Source organism: Amphibalanus amphitrite, unplaced genomic scaffold, assembly GCF_019059575.1.
Source record: "Amphibalanus amphitrite isolate SeventyFive unplaced genomic scaffold, NRLGWU_Aamphi_draft 000704F_arrow, whole genome shotgun sequence".
Taxonomy (NCBI): Eukaryota; Metazoa; Arthropoda; class Thecostraca; order Balanomorpha; family Balanidae; genus Amphibalanus; species Amphibalanus amphitrite.
In genome coordinates this window covers 166523-181922 of record NW_024882198.1, presented here as the reverse complement: position 1 = coordinate 181922, position 15400 = coordinate 166523, and the positions used below count along the sequence as shown (strand labels likewise).

Here is a 15400-nt window from a genome sequence, read left to right as displayed (position 1 = left end):
TTTGACGGACAGAAATTATCCTCTTCGCCTATGGGCGGCTCGCGACCGTTCATATTCACCAGCAACAAACGTTCTGAAAGCTCTGGTGTCCGATGTATTCATGATTTCGCCAGCAAGTCCAAATACAGGCGAATGATGCAGTGCGAGGCATGTATGGACACATCAATCGTAAAAACCCTCAACTATTCTTGCGTACTAAATTCACTCCACGGAACGCGTATCGGCATCGTCATTTGGCAGATCGGTAGCTGGCAGAGGAAAAACTTCCTCTTCATCAGCTAGAAAGACGTCGGCTGATGAAACGCGTACAAATCACATACTCTTACCCAGTGATATTCGGCTTCGGCAGAGTCGATAAAACAGGTGAAACCACCTTCCTGACGCCAATCAAGGCTAGTCGCCGACCGAATGGTCTGAGCAGTCGTACTCTGATGAGCACTGATTGAGCGGTCACGAAGTCGACACATAACCCGTATGCAAACGAGATCTTAGTTAGTCTTTCCATCATCTCTCCAAACTAATCTTCTAACAACACTCCCCTGAGTACCTATCTCACCGGACGCGGCATAATTGCAGCGTGGGTCACGGTCACAGTCCTCCTCTATCAAGAACTGGCGCTCCTGAACTTCTTCGCTAGTCCTTCAGTGTTCGCTGAAGCTCCCTCCTCACGCAGAGTCCAGTCCACTGAGACCCTCCAGCACTAGCGACCTTCGTAGCTCTCCGCCGTTCGAAGCATTTCAAGAGCCCCTTCACAGCCTGCCGCCCAACAGTGGTTTGTCATCTAGGACCACATCCCCTCGTACATGATCTCGTCGCAGCTGGCCGTCAGACAGCGGTACGGGAACCTGGCCTCGGCGTTCCTCTTGTCGCCCTCCTCCGCCACTCTCTTCATCTCCTCCCACATCTCCTCCTCGGCCTCCACGGCCGCCGGCAGCCACAGGTGCCGCGAGGAGTACTCGCGCACCACGTTCGGCGACATGCTGGTCAGCAGGCGCGCCAGGGCGGCCGTCTCTCGCGCAGCGCGTGGCCCAGACATCAGAGCTACCATGTCGGACAGCATGTCTGGGAGGAGCTCCTTGGAGCGCGGCGGACGGCCCAGCAGACGCAGAGGGTAGTTGGCAGGCAGGCTGTACTGAGCGAACGCCGACCGGCTGGCGGCGGCGTGACCCACAGAGCAGGTGGAGATGATGGCTGTGACCACATCCACCACCTCGTCCAGCCGGTAGAACCCTGCGGAGTGGAACGGAAACGGTCAAAGTGAGAACGCTGGGACGCCGACATTGACCCAATCTTCTGAGAATTGTTTGAAGCTAATAACACAAGCGCCGAAACACGTAATATCAAAAGATTAGAAGAATTAGAAAAGATTAGAAAAGACCTATTGCAGCCAATATTTCGATATATGCCCTCCTTATACCATATCAAATACCGAATGCTCATGCAGGTCTGCTACTCTAGCTGGCCACCACTAAGAGAGCCTTCTACCATCGACTACCACTTCTCCCCACTGACCTACTATGCAGTCTCCGCGCACGCCGTTGATCCGGCAGCCGCCGGCCTGCTCTGTGTTCCCCAGCTCCCGGCGCCACTGGAACAGCTCCCAGTCACCGTCCAGTCGGCGCTCGTCGTCGTACACCGCCCGCAGTGAGGCGCGCACGTAGCGCTCAATGGCGGCGTGCAGGGCGGTGGCGTCGTCCCGGTACGGGTAGTGGGGCAGCACGGACGGCTCGGCCACGCCGCGCGCCGCCACCTGGCGCGGCACCACCCCGTCTCGGTCCAGACGCCAGCGCTCCAGGATGCGGGCGATGAGCTGTCGCCGGCTGTCTGGGGTGAGCTGGCCGCAGCGGTCCAGCCAGCCGGCGGCGGTGAGCAGGTGGCGGCGCGCCAGGTTGGCCCCCTCCAGCCGCCGGTGCAGGTAGGGGGCGAGCAGCCGGAACACGGGGTGGGAGGGAGAGAGGGCCCGGTGCACGGCGACGGTGAGCGACTCGAGCAGCAGCAGCGGCACCGCCAGCAGCCACAGGTGGTGGTGCTGCGCCTCCGAGCAGTTGTAGAACATCTTGGCCGTCACCCATAGGCACACGTCGTCGCTCGGCAGAAATACCTGTTAAAGGAAGGGAGAGCTCCGGTCAGCGGATGATGCTGAAATCGGACATGTTTATAGCTTAGATCTGAGTCATTTGTGATACATGAAACCAAAGAATTGAAACGTCAAGAACAGAAAACTGGGTTTCCAACATTATCGCCCACCCCGAATGGAATCAAAATTGATCAAAAAAATAAAATAATAAAATATCTCGGAAATCCCGCTGCCAACAAGGCAACAACGGCAGACATCCAGCCTCACTGTATGGCGTTACTGACCGGGTTGTCAGGTCCCTTGTTCTGGTGCAGCTGGATGGCCACAGGCACCAGATCGCCAGAGCCGTTCAGGAAGAACAGGGCCACCGGAGCACAAATCTGCAGCAAGACGGACATGTCGAGTCAGCACACCGGTACGACAGAGTAGCATACTTTCAACGATATTCCACAGGCGTATATTCAGAACCTCGGGAACCGATTTAAATGGCCGAACGAACTAAAAGGCACGCTAAGAATTGGATAGATGCTAACACTGCAGTCCAAGGAAGCAGCATGTAAATCGACTGCACATTCTCAGTGATACCCGCCAACTATAGGTCGTTCCAAGAGCACACGTTAGCAGCATGAGGTCACAAAGCTGCCCTTACCTCGCTCCCCGGAATGGCCTGCAGTCCATCGAGAATCTCCAGATCGACGATGAACATCCGGCGCCTCTGGAGGGCCTCGTTCAGTGTCAGACCGCACAGAAACGGACGGAGCATGGCGTCATCCACACCCAGTCTGAAAGGACGGCCGGGCGGGGTCAGGTTAGGACGGTGAGGGAGCGGCACACTTGGTAAACTTAACACTTAACAGTCGTTTGATAATGATACAGGTGTGAATCGTGATTATGTGTAACTGCACTTTATAACTCAGTGTGTTGTTGGAAAAATTGTATCCAGTCATCTTTTCTACCGGTGAAACAGATAAGAACGTCTTCAGGTCGCAATGTGAAGTAGGGCGATACTTCAATTGATAAATAAGAAATGACAATTCTTTCTCATATTCTATCAATTATCACATCAACTATCGCCTTTCGCTGTTCCTCTCAGTCCAACGACCAACACTGACTTACTTGTCGGGAATCTTTGTACACAGCGTGATGAGGAAGCTGTCCGGCCCGGCCAGCCGCTGGTTGCCGAACCACTCGTCTGTGGCCCACACATTCGCTATCTGAAAGGAACAAAAACACAGGATTGCAGCTGGGCTATCGGAGGTGCAATGTTTCCAGTGAACAAAACAAACACTTACACCTCACTAACACGCTGAAAAGACCTCCAGTTTTAAGTTCACCGACAGCTAGTTTTCACTCAATACGGTAAATAAAGAAACCTCTCTAGCTCCCATAGTCGTCCCGTCTCGTTGGTCTACTCACGTTGGTCTCGAGGGCGGAGGGTCGGAAGGTGCGCTCCATCTCTGAGAAGCAGGTCCACTTGTCCTCCGAGTCGGCGAAGTCGGACCACATCTCCACCACGCCCTCCCGGGCCGTGTGGAATGCCTGTGGACGGGCGGGCGCAGACGGTGGTTATTTTAGCTGCTGTTCTCACATAGTTCATCACAGATACAAGCCGACACACGACCCAAACGACCACAGCACAATAATTGTATATATGGTAATGATTGCCATATACAATATCAGTATATGGCAATAATTGCCATATACCTACTGATATAAAATGCTAGTTAAAATAAAAATCCCAATGACGAAAAAATCATACCTGTGTAGATAAAATATACTAATTTGTTGCAAGAAGGTAACTTATGGGTAGATAGATGTTCAGGTTACATGCCCGTCGTCCTCACCTCGTGCATGTTGTAAAACTTCTCCTCGTCTGGAATGTCAGGCACCTGAAAAAAGTCACCAAAATTCAGAACCGGCGATCTACAGCAGTCAGCACAGTGGCGGAGACTTCGATAGACGTTCGAGCGCCGTCTGTGTGTGTTAGGGAGGATACTGTGCCGGATAGCACCCTGGGAGGGTAGGCTGTACCGCACAACACGCTTTCGGAGGAAACTTCAGATGCTGAGTGTACTCACATGCTTGCGTGCGTTATGCAAGGGGTTCAGGTTGACGTAAACCTTTGTAGCTATATAAAAAGGTGACAAAAGAGCTCTCGCAAATGAAATGCGTTGAATATTTTTAGAACGGCCCAAACCATTCTAGCTTCCACTCTACAATAAGAAATGAGGACGAGCAGTGGCGGATCCAGGGGGGGGGGGGCAAATGGGCATTTGCCCCTCCCAAACGACATAATTTTAATATTACGCCTATGGACGAGGCATGGAAAGAATCGATAAATTGTTATGGCTTCCCCCCCAAAAAAAAACGAGCTGGATCCGCCTCTGAGAACGAGCAGAGTTGAATCAGATGCTGACAAAATTAAATGCCCGCCGCACTATTTCCATCCGTTCTCCGTACCTCGATCGGGGCTCCGTCGAAGCGCAGCGGCCGGTATCCGTACGTATCGGCCTTGTAGAGCAGCTCGGCCTGTCGGAGGGTCACCTGAGAGGGGTCCTCCACCTCCTGCGGGAGGCTGCAGTCGAGCGGACTGAGCCGGTACACCGGGCCGCGCAGCCACCGGTCAACCGGGAACCGGACGGGCGGCCGCTGGGCGCCGCGCAGCCGGCGGTCGTAGACCAGCACCTCGATCACGTACACGGCCAGCGGCCGGCCCGACCAGCGCACCATCTCCAGCCGGCGCCGGCGGCGCTCCCGGCGCTCGGCCGGCGGCGGCGGCGCGCGGCGCCGCTCCGGGTCGCCGCCCCGGTACAGCCGCTGGTGGTGCGCGCCCAGAGCACCCATCAGAGGCACCCGCCAGGCCGGCTGCTCGGCGCCACTGCCGCTCGAGCTGCGGTGGCGGTCCCGGCCCGGCTCCGGCATATCGGCCTCGGCTGCGTTCTGGTCATCGTTGGCGTCATTCCCAAGCTCATCATAATCCATCGCCTCCGGCTCCGGCTCCTGCTCCAGATCCGCCTCCATCTCCGGCTGCGGCTCCGGCTGCAGCTCCGGTTCTCCCTCCGGCTGCGGCTGCGGCTCCTCCTCCCGTTCCGGCTCCTCTTCCGGCTCCGGCTCTGGCTCCCGTCCCGGATCGACTCCGGGGCCGTCGCTGACTAGCTTCCACGCCAGGTTGATGACGCCGACCTCTCCGAGCGGTATCTCTGTCTGGTCGTGCACGAGGACGAACACGTTTTGCACGAGGCCCCTGCCGATCGGCACCAGCACGGGCCGGGTGAGGACGTTATCGTAGTCCTCCAGCTGCAGTCTCAGCTGGACCTTCTCGCCGGCCATCTGCCGCCGCGCCAGCGTCACCGACACCCTGAACCGGGCCGTGCCGTCGTCGGCCGGGTCGCTGTCCTCACCGTCGGCCCCGGCGGAGCAGGACAGACGGCCGGTGCAGGGCCGCGCCGGGGGCGAGCCGCAGCTGCTGATGGTGGCGGCGCCGCTGTCGACCCGCGCCCGCAGACCCCCGGCGGCGGCGGCCGGCCGGGCGGCGCCGGCGGCCGCGCCGGCCGGCTCGGCCACCAGCGGGCCCACGGGCGCCGGGACGGCGAGCGCCCCCATCAGTCCCGGGTCGTCCCCGCCGGACACCCCGGCACCCGCCGAGACTGGCATCGTCCAGCCGCGGACAGACGATAATTTAAAATTATATGGCGATTTTCAGGTGTTCAATCTGAAACCAAACAAGTAAGCCCTGTTTGAGTAAGGGAACCGGAGGTAGCCAACAAAAAACTCATTCAATAAAATGTACCTCATAAATAATAAATATCCATGCATGCATGCATGATATAAATACCTTCGTAGAAAAAGTGGGAAACAAGAAACTCAGTAACTTGTGTCAGTCACGCTCAGACGAACCTTTTTTAAACAGACGTCGGCCAGTCCGCTGCTGCAGACGCCGTCTGTCTGTCGGTCCACCGGTAAAAACTGTCGCGGCTCCGCGTCGGCCGTCCACTGGGTGACACGCACTGCACGCGAAGCCTCCTCAAACCAAACTGCGCGGCGCGCGCGCCAAACATTAGAGGATCGGGCGGCGAAGCAGGGGTGGCGCCACGATCGGCCTCAGCCCGGGGGCATGGGCCCGCCCGACCGGCCGACTCACCGCGACAGGGCAACCCGACCGGCCGACCCACCCCGACCCGACCTGCCGACCCACCCCGACCCGACCGGCCGACCCACCCCGGCCCGACCGGCCGACCCATCCCGATCCCCCGTTGCGGTATCAAAAAGGCACCGCATACGATCACTGGTCATAAGGTAAAGCGCGGAACAAGAAAACACATAGTTACCAATTACCATATTGTCGTTTTCGCTCGTTTTCTCACAATACCGCCTCTACTAGCCTGTTACAAATCGCCTGTAAAGACGGCGGAATGAGAGCTGTGCTTACCAGCCCGCTAACATATTCATTTGTATTTTGTTTGGGCCACGCAGCTCTGGCTATTCAAAGCTGGACCAAAGTCCACCAGAGCTGGACTTAAAGTCCATCAGAGCTGGGCCTATAGCCCATCTGAGCAGAGAGCTGCACCGTTGTCATTTGGCGGCTGGAGTCTGGACCGTCATCTGAGTCACGGAATTGGACGACGGACGTGGATGCACTGGCGGCCGGCGTTGGTGCTCCCTCTCGGGCGTCTCCACCCCCTCCCCGTCCGTTTCAGGCCTCTCCTCCACGCCTCAATTCCACAGCGACCCAGGGTGGTCCGGCCGAGACGCGGCTAGGCGCTCCGGCATTTAACCTGCGCCTAACGGGGAGAAGGGGGCTTTCGGCGCCCCTTTCCCTAAGCGTCGAGCCGTCCGACCTGGCCCGACTCAGCGCACCGCGGCGCGCAAAGACATTAATCCGACCGCTCCATCACCCGTCCCGTCTGTGCCCTGACTCGTCTCCACGCTGCCTCCGCTCAGACCAGACAGGTGACCGGCCGTGTCCCTTGGCCTCCCCAGTTCCCACATTACTGAGCGGCGGCTGGTGGCGTCCCAGGGAGCGCGCACAGGGCGTGATGAGGTCGGGTCGGGTCGGGGGCCGCTAATGGGAGGAGGGAGGTAACACACATCAATCAGGATTTAGATAACGGAGGACTTCTGCCGAGATAATGAAGTATGAACCTGGGATACCTGCCTTCTAATTCTAACCCACCGTTCTCATCAATGTCCTATGCTCGCGAGTCCGAATCACGAATCTCAGGAACACTGCACGCCAAACTGTTCTTCCTTCCCGATGGAATTTATTAACAGCCAGAGGCGGATCCAGCTCAGAGTTTTTTTGGGGGCGGATCCAGGGGGGGGGGCAAACCATAGCAGTTTATCGATTCTTTCCATGCATCGTCCATAGGCGTAATGTTAAAATTATGCTGTTCGGGGGGGGGGGGGGCAAATGCCCATTTTGCCCCCCCCCCTGGATCCGCCACTGTTAACAGCCAAACTGATTTAACATTTGTAAACATTTCTACGTTTGCCGAGTCTGCGAAAGGCGCCGGCCGTCCGCCACAGACTTCAGAAATATGACCACATTCAGACATCTGACTTCTGAGTTGATCGCAGGCTTGAGGCGCTTAGGCCTATGTCAGCATAAAAGCAGAAGCTGAAAATATTGTTTTCTGTACTCACCATTCAGTCCTCAGTTCAGCCGAAATGCCCTTCACCTCCGTCCCGTATCGCCGCGGTTTTGATACGGTCTCTCCGTTCAGTTTCGTCAATGAAAGCTCCACGTACCCATAGTGCCCCTCCCCGCCCCCATTGAAAACAGCCATCACCGTCTCGATAACCACAACCAACAATAGCCACTTTTCTCACCAACTCACGTAAAACGCAGCCGCCCACCGCGGGACATCAGTCCGCGTCTTCCCGTTTCCCGCGCTGTTCCCACGGTTCCCACGCTTCTGACACGCCCACATCCGGCATCCGTCCAATCAGCGAGCAGCAGATCAGCTGTGGCACTATCGCCGCCGACGGCTCGATGGTAGGCCGCGGGGGAGGGGAGGGGGGAGTAGGAGGGGTAGGAGGTAGAGGTGTCAATTTCAGAGATTTCTTGTCCGATGTCCGTCCAATGTCCAAAATCCTAGCTCACTTTTGTCCGAAAAATGTCCAAAGCATGGATTTGTCCGAAAAATGTCCGAAAGCTGGATATGGAAAGAGAGGATGGTAGAATTGATCTATATTAGGTACATGTTTGTATGTACCACATGATAACTAGAATAACAGATATCCGCCACCTGGTTTTGAGTGCAAAATATTGCAAACTAAAAATGTTGAAGCAATATCATATGCAATAGGGAATGGGCATTTGGGCAATAGGCCTAATCTGACATACAACACAAACAGCATATTGAGACAAGCCTATTCTGCTTCAAAATGTGCTACAGCCTACAACTGAAGCTGAGTAAGCAAAGAATAATGCAAAACATTGCATTATCCCTCAAATTTGCGTTATCAAAAAGGTATTGACTTCTTGCCACACCCCTTTGACACTAAACCACCTGATGATGAATAATACAGCAATAATGCAAGAAGCTAGTCACTTAAAATAATGATGCATATCTTCATCTTATATCACACTGGCTGAGATGTAAAGTTTGAGCTTCTTGCAAAAGCAAAATTGAAATAGTTAATGTGAGAAGAACATGTGAGATAGGTACATCTGGAAGAAACGTGCTCTTCACTGAGCCACACATATCTAAATCCAAAAGAATAAGCGATCACAAAAAATAAAATTACTTGCTATGATTTAACACAAATTCACTAAAATTCACAAGCAAAAAGAAGTTGTAATCATTCTTGGTAGAATGAAAACACATTTCATGCTACCATTCTCGGTAGCGTGGAACATGGTATCCGGCCTTGAGTCGATGATGTGAAAGTAAATCAATATGACGTCATCATCATTTCATTTGTCCTATTGAAGTGCATTTACCATTTGTTGTTTGATTAAAATTCAATATGTATTGCAAAGTAATATAATTTTTTTGAAAATTATTCAATTGTGAAGCGAAATGACTGTATTTATTGTTAAAGACGTCATTTTTTTGTCTCCTCTGATTCTCATCGCGGGGCCATCTTTCCTTAAGTGACATTTATGACGCTTTCGCCGCATTTTATCATCTTTTGGTAATCTGTTTATTGATAGGCTGTCTGCATATTATGTAGCGTTTTATTCGATATTTCGGCACGGAGTTTTTTTTTGGGGGGGGGGAAGAGGTAGAAGGGGATGACTTTATGATAGGAGGTTCTAGGTAGGACTCTTTTGCTACTTAGCACACCTTGATATTTGCAGTTTTCTTCAGTCTCTTTTCTGTTAACTTTCGAGTGAGGCAAATCTATTTTTGGATTCCCTACTTTATTGCTTTGGTGTCTAGTGCTTCCCACACGTCTATGATTGTACATCATAGGTATTCATAACTGTGTTATCTCATGATGGGCTTGCTGACAATAATGTCATCTATTGGCAATTGCCATTTGTAAACACATTTTCAAATTTAGAGTTAAAAGTTGGCACAGTATAGGTAGGTATGTACCTTATTTGACTCACAGCTACCCGCTACATGCAATCACGTTAATGTTCATCTTGCACTATAATTATGAATGATGTATAAAACACCTATCACCTGCCAATTTTGGTGACATGTTTTGCAATTTGCATATTGATGATGGAAATAAGTTTGAACTTAAACTTTTTTTAAGAAATTTGTAAATTTCAACTAGTTTTCCGAATATGTCCAATGTGTTTGTCACTTGTCCGTCTGATTTCCGAATCGGAATTCGGAAATTTTCGGAATTCCAAAATTTTCGGTTCCGATTGACACCTCTAGTAGGAGGGGAGCTTGTCGAATGTCGAGGATCAGCGCACATTTTTGTCGCCAACAAGACGGCGGCGCCGGCGCAATCCGAGACGGATCAGCTCGTGGCACCCAGCCGCAGCGCTAACAAATTGACACCCGACACCACGAACTGGGTAACGTTAGTCGCTGCCGCTAGTCGCTAATTGGCTGCTGCACGATAAAGCCATTAGCCAGGAGCTCTGTTGCGATTATGGAGCTTGGGAAGTAGGTGGTGGTGGTGACGGTGGTGGTGCAGGGGGTATGGGGGATAGGTACCAGGTAGGTAGGTATTAGAAGGTACCGTAGACTAGGTAGTACCTATTAGTATGGGTGGCAGTTGGCATTAGGTATATCTGCCATCTGGTGGCACTGGTTTCCTTTGTGAGTGGCCGGAGCCGGAAGCGGCCAGTGGGCCAGGCTGTCAGGTGCGAGTGCGTGTGAGAGCGGATGAGAAGACAGCATTTTATTACCTGTAGTAACGCAACCAGTAGGTACCGATAACCAGGCACCAGCAATCAGCATCATGATAAGAAGTCGGATGCCGGGTCCAGCCCGGTCCAGCGTGGTGATGGGTGGAAAAGCGCGGGACAGTTTGTGGGGAGGGTCAGATGCTCTTCAAATACGATGAAATAAAGCACAGTTCGTCATCTCAATATACCAAAAAGTACACCCAGTTAAGTTTGTGCCACTGAGCACACAAAAATATAACGATATATAATAGTTAAAAAGATTTTGCAGTGTTTTATGATTGCTTGCCATTACTCCGAAATAAACAAATCCTTGAATCATTTGAGCTTCGACAGAAATGGCGCAGTAAGGTAGTGTGGTAACCAAGTGTGTCGCCGGCCGGCACGGGAGTTCCCGGCGCAGACCGATTCGCGCGCCGACTTGTGACGTCGCTACCCCGCCCCGGCGCTGGGGGGCGGCCCAGGACGTGTCTGTTCGTGAACTTTGTCCCATCACGATGCGACCGCGTGTCTGCGGCCTGCGCTGCCGCAGTGCGTCGGCCAGTGACCAATCCGCGCTCCGATCCGCAGCCACGTGGTGTCCGAGTGCTTCTGCGCATGTCCGGGGCCGGCCCGCTGCGTCGGACCGCGCGCCCCCGCCATTCTAGGCCGAGCTCTTGACCCGAGCAGACGCGTCACGTCTGGCTCCGCGATTTGGCCCGTTCTGTCCGGGATTTATAACTTAGATTAGGCAGGGCATATTTGGCAAGCTTGGATTTCATTCTCGTCTCTTCTCCGCTCCATTGTCTGATTCGCTGTTTTGGTTTTTGACTTCGTTTTGGTAATTTTAAATATAACAACCCGCTCTTAAATTAATTCTTTTACTTGGGGCCGTTTGGATCGAACTGATTGAATTTTTGGAACACGCACCAGGCTGATATTTTCCATTTCTGATAACGTAAAATCCAGTCACTGATATGTGGTGAACTGCCCCACTGCACCACATATTGGTGAGCCCGACGTGATTCTTGTTCGATTTTTCCATACTTCCGGGTTGTCGCCTCCGCTCATTCCCGAATCAATTATATTCTATTATTCCCCCACATGGATTGCTATTCCGTCGCTCCACAGTGGCTTCTGCGCCACTTTTCCATGATGGTTTCTGTGCCATCTCTCCGCCGTGTGATTAGTTAGGCATTTATCTTCTCGGTGATTTTATTTCGGCGTTCCATTGGCTCTTTCGGATTTTGCACCAGGTGTTTTAATCTTTAATTGTTCAGTGCATTGCAAACACCGGCTATACTTTTAACGATCATGACGAACGAGGGCACGATGGAACCCGCTCATGCTGAGCCGGTCCATCATGTGTCGATCAAGCCGCCGGTTTTTATGGACACCGCGGTTGACGGCTGGTTTGCTATTATGGACGCCCAATTTAACATTGCCAAAATCACCAACTCGCAGACCAAATTCTACCACGTTCTCTCTGCCCTGCCTCCGGAAACCATCTCGCACATTCCGCGTGCTGTCTTGAGCAACAAAAATTTCTCTGAGCTACAGACAGCCGTCACTGACATGTACGAAAAGACAAAGCCAGAGATGTTTGAGAAACTGATCAGCAAAACGCGTCTGACGGGCCGACCCTCACTCTTTCTAAGCGAGCTCAGAGAGGTGGCCGACAAGGTCGGTGTCGGAGACGATCTCGTTCGGCACAAATTTATCCAGTCGCTACCTACAGGCATTGCAACGGCCCTGGCTTCTCAGCGCGAGCTCTCACTGTCGCAGTTGGGCAAACTCGCGGACGAGCTGATCCCTCTTGTGCAAAATTCAGCTGCTAACATGGTTCACTGTCAGGATCAGGACCCACAGTCTGACTCACAGGCGTTCCTTGTGGCTCAGCAGCACCCAAGGTACCACAGGGCCACTCAGCCGCAGAGCCGAGCCGCCACACACTCCCCTGCTCGTGATGCTCGTGATTCAAGAGCGTCTCTCGGTCTCACGCCGTTCCATCCTGACCAGAAGCCGAAAGTATGCCGTGCTCACCTGTTTTTCGGCAGCAGAGCACGCACTTGCAAGCCATGGTGTCACTGGCCCGACAAAGCTGCTGATCTGACCGTGCAGCCGTCCTCACGAGCTGCATCTCCCTCCCGTGCAGCCTCAGAGTCGGGAAACGAGAGGAGCAGGCCGTAAACGCAGCCCTCGGCCTGCCGCTCCTTAGGGTCACAGCCAAGGTGAATGATCAGCCCCTGAAATTCATCGTGGATACTGGCGCTGGTGTATCCCTGGTTCCGCCCTCCTATGTGAACGGAACTATAATCCACCCGTCCGCTGTTTCGATCACGACTGCCAGCGGGCAGCCACTGCGCGTGCATGGCGAGGCCACTCTCGATATTGTCCTCCCCACACTCAGACGCAGTTACACATGGACATTTGTAGTGGCTGAAGTGACAGAGCCACTACTCGGTAACGATTTTCTCGCTCACAACTCGTTGGTTGTCGATTGTGGTTCCCAAGTTCTCCGCGACTCCACCACTCTGCTCTCTGCTCCCGGTGTACCGACGACCGGGGAGTCTGTTCATTTGGTGATAAATGATCTCGCTCATGTGCCTGAGGCAGTGCGGCCCATCCTAGAGGATCACCCCGCTGTTCTCAGCCCTAACCAGCCGGATTACACAGACTCGCCAATCAAAACCACTCACTTCATCGACACCGGCAGCGCTCCACCCACTTTCGCCAGCCCACGCAAGCTGCCGCCCGACAAACTAACTGCAGCAAAGCAAGCACTCGATGTGCTGCTCAAAACAGGAGTGATTCGTCCGTCTAGGTCCCCGTGGGCCTCACCCATCCACATGGTTCCGAAGAGTACCCCTGGTGAGTGGCGTGTCACCGGTGATTACCGCGCACTCAACGCCGTAACCAAACCGGATCGCTACCCACTGCCGCACATTCAGAGCCTCTCAACCAAGCTCCACAACGCTCAGTGGTTCAGCAAAATTGATCTGCTCCGTGCATATCACCAGGTGCCTATGAACCCCGCTGACTCAGAGAAGACGGCCGTCACCACGCCCTTCGGCTTGTACGAATACGCCTTCATTCCAATGGGGCTTCGCAACGCAGGTGCCACATTCCAGAGGGTCATGGACGGCATCTTCCGAGACGTGCCGTGCGTATTCGTCTATCTTGACGATATTCTGGTATTTTCCGAGAACCAGGAGCAGCATGAGAAAGATTTGCGCCTCGTGTTCAGCAAGCTGGCTGAGCACAAGCTTCGCATCTCACTGGAGAAATGCGAGTTCATGAAGAAGTCGCTCATTTTCCTCGGTCATGACGTCACCAGCACAGGTGTCACACCTCCCAACGCCAGAGTGAAGGAGATTCTGGACCTCCCTCTACCGCATGACTCAGAGTCACTGCGTCGCTATCTGGGACTCATCGGCTTCTACCGGCGTATGATTCCGCGATTCGCCGATGTCACGTTCCACCTGACAGAACTGATTCGACTCAACCCAAAAAGCAAAGAACTGACGTGGACAGAGGAACAGACTCAGGCGTTCAGTGACAGTAAAGCAGCGCTGGCTGGCGCCTGCACTCTGCCACACCCAGTGCCACACTGCGAGCAGTACGAGCTCGTTACTGACGCATCACAAGTCGCGGTGGGTGCCGCGCTCCATCAGATTGTGGACGGAATACCCGTCCCCATTGGTTTCTTCTCACGGAAGCTCAGTCAGGCCCAACAGAAGTACGCCGCGTATGACAGAGAGCTACTCGCGGCTTATCTGGCCACACTCCATTTTCGTGACATGATCGAAGGCCGCCACGTTACCCTCCGAACAGACCACAAGCCACTCGTGCGCGCTTTTCACAGCCCGCACACGGCTAAGTCTGACCGCCAACAGCGCCACTGGTGTGTCGTCACGGAATACATCACGGAGGTCTCGTACATTCGTGGCAGTGACAACGTGGTGGCGGACTGTCTCAGTCGCCCGGTAAATGCAGTGTCCCTCGATGCATGTGACCTCCATTTTATCGCGGCGGCTCAGAAGCAGGAAAAGGAGAGAGACGCCGGCAGTGCCGATTCAGAGCTCCAGGATTCCGAGTCAGGTCCAGGATCGCGCTCAAATCCACAGGACACCTCCCGATTGGAGCCAGTGACACTGTCTGGCGACATCACAGTCCTGTGTGAAAACACTGGACCACATCCACGCCCGTACGTACCAGAGGCATGCAGGCGCGCCGTGTTTGATCGTTTCCACGGCCTGTCACACCCGGGTAGGAAAGGCACCACCCGTCTCATCAGCTCTCGCTATTTCTGGCATGATATGCGCCGTGACATTGCGCGATGGGTGAAGGAGTGTGAAGCATGCCAGGAAGCCAAGGTGCACAGGCACACTCGTTCTCCGCCCGGTCGGTTTGACGTGCCCTCACAGCGGTTCGAAACTGTACATATAGACATAGTCGGGCCGCTGCCCCCGTCAGTCTCAGTACCCCACGGGCACCCCTTCACCGCGCCATTTCGTTATTTGTTGACATGCATCGATCGCGCCACGCGGTGGGTCGAGGCCGTGCCGTTGGTCTCGATCACCGCGGAAAGTGTAGCCTCTGCTTTCCTCGACACTTGGGTGTCCCGGTTCGGAGTGCCACTGCATGTAGTCACGGACCGCGGTTCCCAATTCGAATCAGAACTGTTTTCACACTTGTCTTCAATGATAGGTTTCCATCGCCTCCGAACCACTGCTTATCATCCGACGTGCAATGGAATGGTGGAACGGGTCCACCGAACGCTCAAAGCCGCGATCAGGGCGCGCCGGCAAGAGTGGCTGCGCGCGCTACCAGTAGTTTTGTTAGGTATAAGAGCTATGCCAGCAGAGTCGGGTTTTTCGGCATTCACTGCTGTCACAGGCGCGCAGGTGCTGTTTCCCCGCTGCGCCGTCGACAAGATCCCCGTCGGCACAAAGTACGTCCAAGAACTGGCAAAGCGTATGTCAGAAATCGATTTTGTCACACTCTCACAGGGCTCGAACCATGCC

At 53.9% G+C, this 15400-nt stretch overlaps 1 protein-coding gene across 1 annotated transcript; it reads right to left on the bottom strand.

Moving 5' to 3' along the window:
* Positions 1–74: 74 nt before the first annotated feature.
* Positions 75–13467, bottom strand: LOC122364865 (polyunsaturated fatty acid lipoxygenase ALOX8-like). Its single transcript, XM_043335648.1, has 9 exons — positions 13415–13467; positions 4538–5561; positions 3922–3966; positions 3494–3616; positions 3194–3291; positions 2727–2859; positions 2362–2457; positions 1513–2101; positions 75–1230 (listed from the first exon to the last, which is right to left on the bottom strand). The coding sequence occupies exons 1-9, from the start codon at positions 13465–13467 to the stop codon at positions 782–784; spliced, it is 2610 nt and encodes an 869-aa protein (XP_043191583.1). The 3' UTR covers positions 75–781.
* Positions 13468–15400: the final 1933 nt, after the last annotated feature.